At 58.0% G+C, this 1,301-nt stretch overlaps 1 protein-coding gene across 1 annotated transcript in view; it reads right to left on the bottom strand.

Annotated features, from left to right (window-relative positions):
- Serpine1 (serpin family E member 1) overlaps positions 1-1,301 on the bottom strand; it is a 10,693-nt gene that overhangs the window by 5,268 nt on the left and 4,124 nt on the right. The window contains exon 3 of the mRNA XM_055605165.1: positions 796-1,029. Coding sequence (XP_055461140.1) covers positions 796-1,029 — 234 coding nt within the window. The remainder of the gene's footprint in view (positions 1-795; positions 1,030-1,301) is intronic.

Genomic DNA, 1,301 nt, shown 5'->3' on the forward strand with positions numbered 1-1,301 from the left:
GTGTGTGTGTGTGCATGCGTGTGTGTGTGTGCATGTGTGTGCATGCGAGTGTGTGTGTGTGTGCATGCGTGTGTGTGTGTGTGTGTGTTTGTGTGTGGGGGGCACATGGGCAGGTGGAGGTCAGAGGGTGACCGACGTGGAGCTGGTTCTCTGCTTCCACAGTTTCGTGGCTTCCAGGAATCAATTCAGGTCACCAGGCTGCACTCCAGAGCCCGTACCGGTGGGGCCATCTTGGTCCCAGTGAGATTTGGTTGGTGTTTGTTTTGTGAGGTAGCAGGACTAGAGGTAGACTACATTGCATCTGGCTTGACCTGGTTTGGTTTGCAGGGGGAGGGGTGGGTACGATGACACAGGGTCTTGCTATGCGCTTCACGCTAATTCCAAACTCATGAAACTCATCATCTTTCTATAGACCTGAGCCACCACCATACCCGGCTCTGTGTGGTTTTATTAAAAAAAAAAAAAAAAAAGCCTAAGACAAACACAGTTTTCACTTACAGCTCAGTGGTGGAGCCCCTGCCTAGAGTCCCCCAGTGAGGGGCTGGCTGTGGCTCAGTGGTCACCTGCCTAGAGTCCCCCAGTGAGGGGCTGGCTGTGGCTCGGTGGCAGAGTGACTGCCCAGCAGACATGGGCCCTGCTCTCATCCTCAGCACCACAGGGGGAAAGGGAAGGGACAAATACGAGCTCTTCTACTTTGGTTCCGGAAGCATTTGCCTTTTCCCCATGAGGCTAAAGGGGAGCCGAGGGTTCCCGCTCCCTCACCGTGGGGACTGCCTGCTTCCCGCCGCTCCTCACCTTTCGTGTGCCTCTCCACCCAGTCATTGATGATGAAGGTGGCCCGCTCCGCCTCTGAGAAGTCCACCTGCTTCACTGTGGTCCGGAAGAGCTTGAAGAAGTTGGGCATGAAGCCCTGGACCAGCTCCAGGTCCCGCTGGACGAAGATGGCGTCTGCCGTCCTGATCTCGTCTCTGTTCCACGGCCCCATGAGCTCCCGGGACAGCCGGCGGAGGGCGGGGGCGGTGCCGTTCTCTGCGGAGGCACCGCACCTGCGTCAGGCTCCCGGCTGAGGCTCTTCCGTTCCCCCAGGGCTCGGTGCACCGAGGCCTCTGTCTAACATGTAGCTCTTCCTCTCTCTCTGCTCTTTCCCATCTTCCTTCTCCCCACCATGAGCTCACCACGCACCTGTGGGTGGCCTGACACTCTGTAGTCCAGGCTGGCCTTGAACTCGCAGAGATCTGCCTCCTGAGTTCAGGATGCCATGGCCGGCTCCCTTTCTCATTCTTGCCTCTAATCCCCCCCCC

This window comes from Psammomys obesus, unplaced genomic scaffold, assembly GCF_907164565.1.
Source record: "Psammomys obesus unplaced genomic scaffold, mPsaObe1.curated_primary_1811, whole genome shotgun sequence".
In the NCBI taxonomy this organism is placed as follows: domain Eukaryota; kingdom Metazoa; phylum Chordata; class Mammalia; order Rodentia; family Muridae; genus Psammomys; species Psammomys obesus.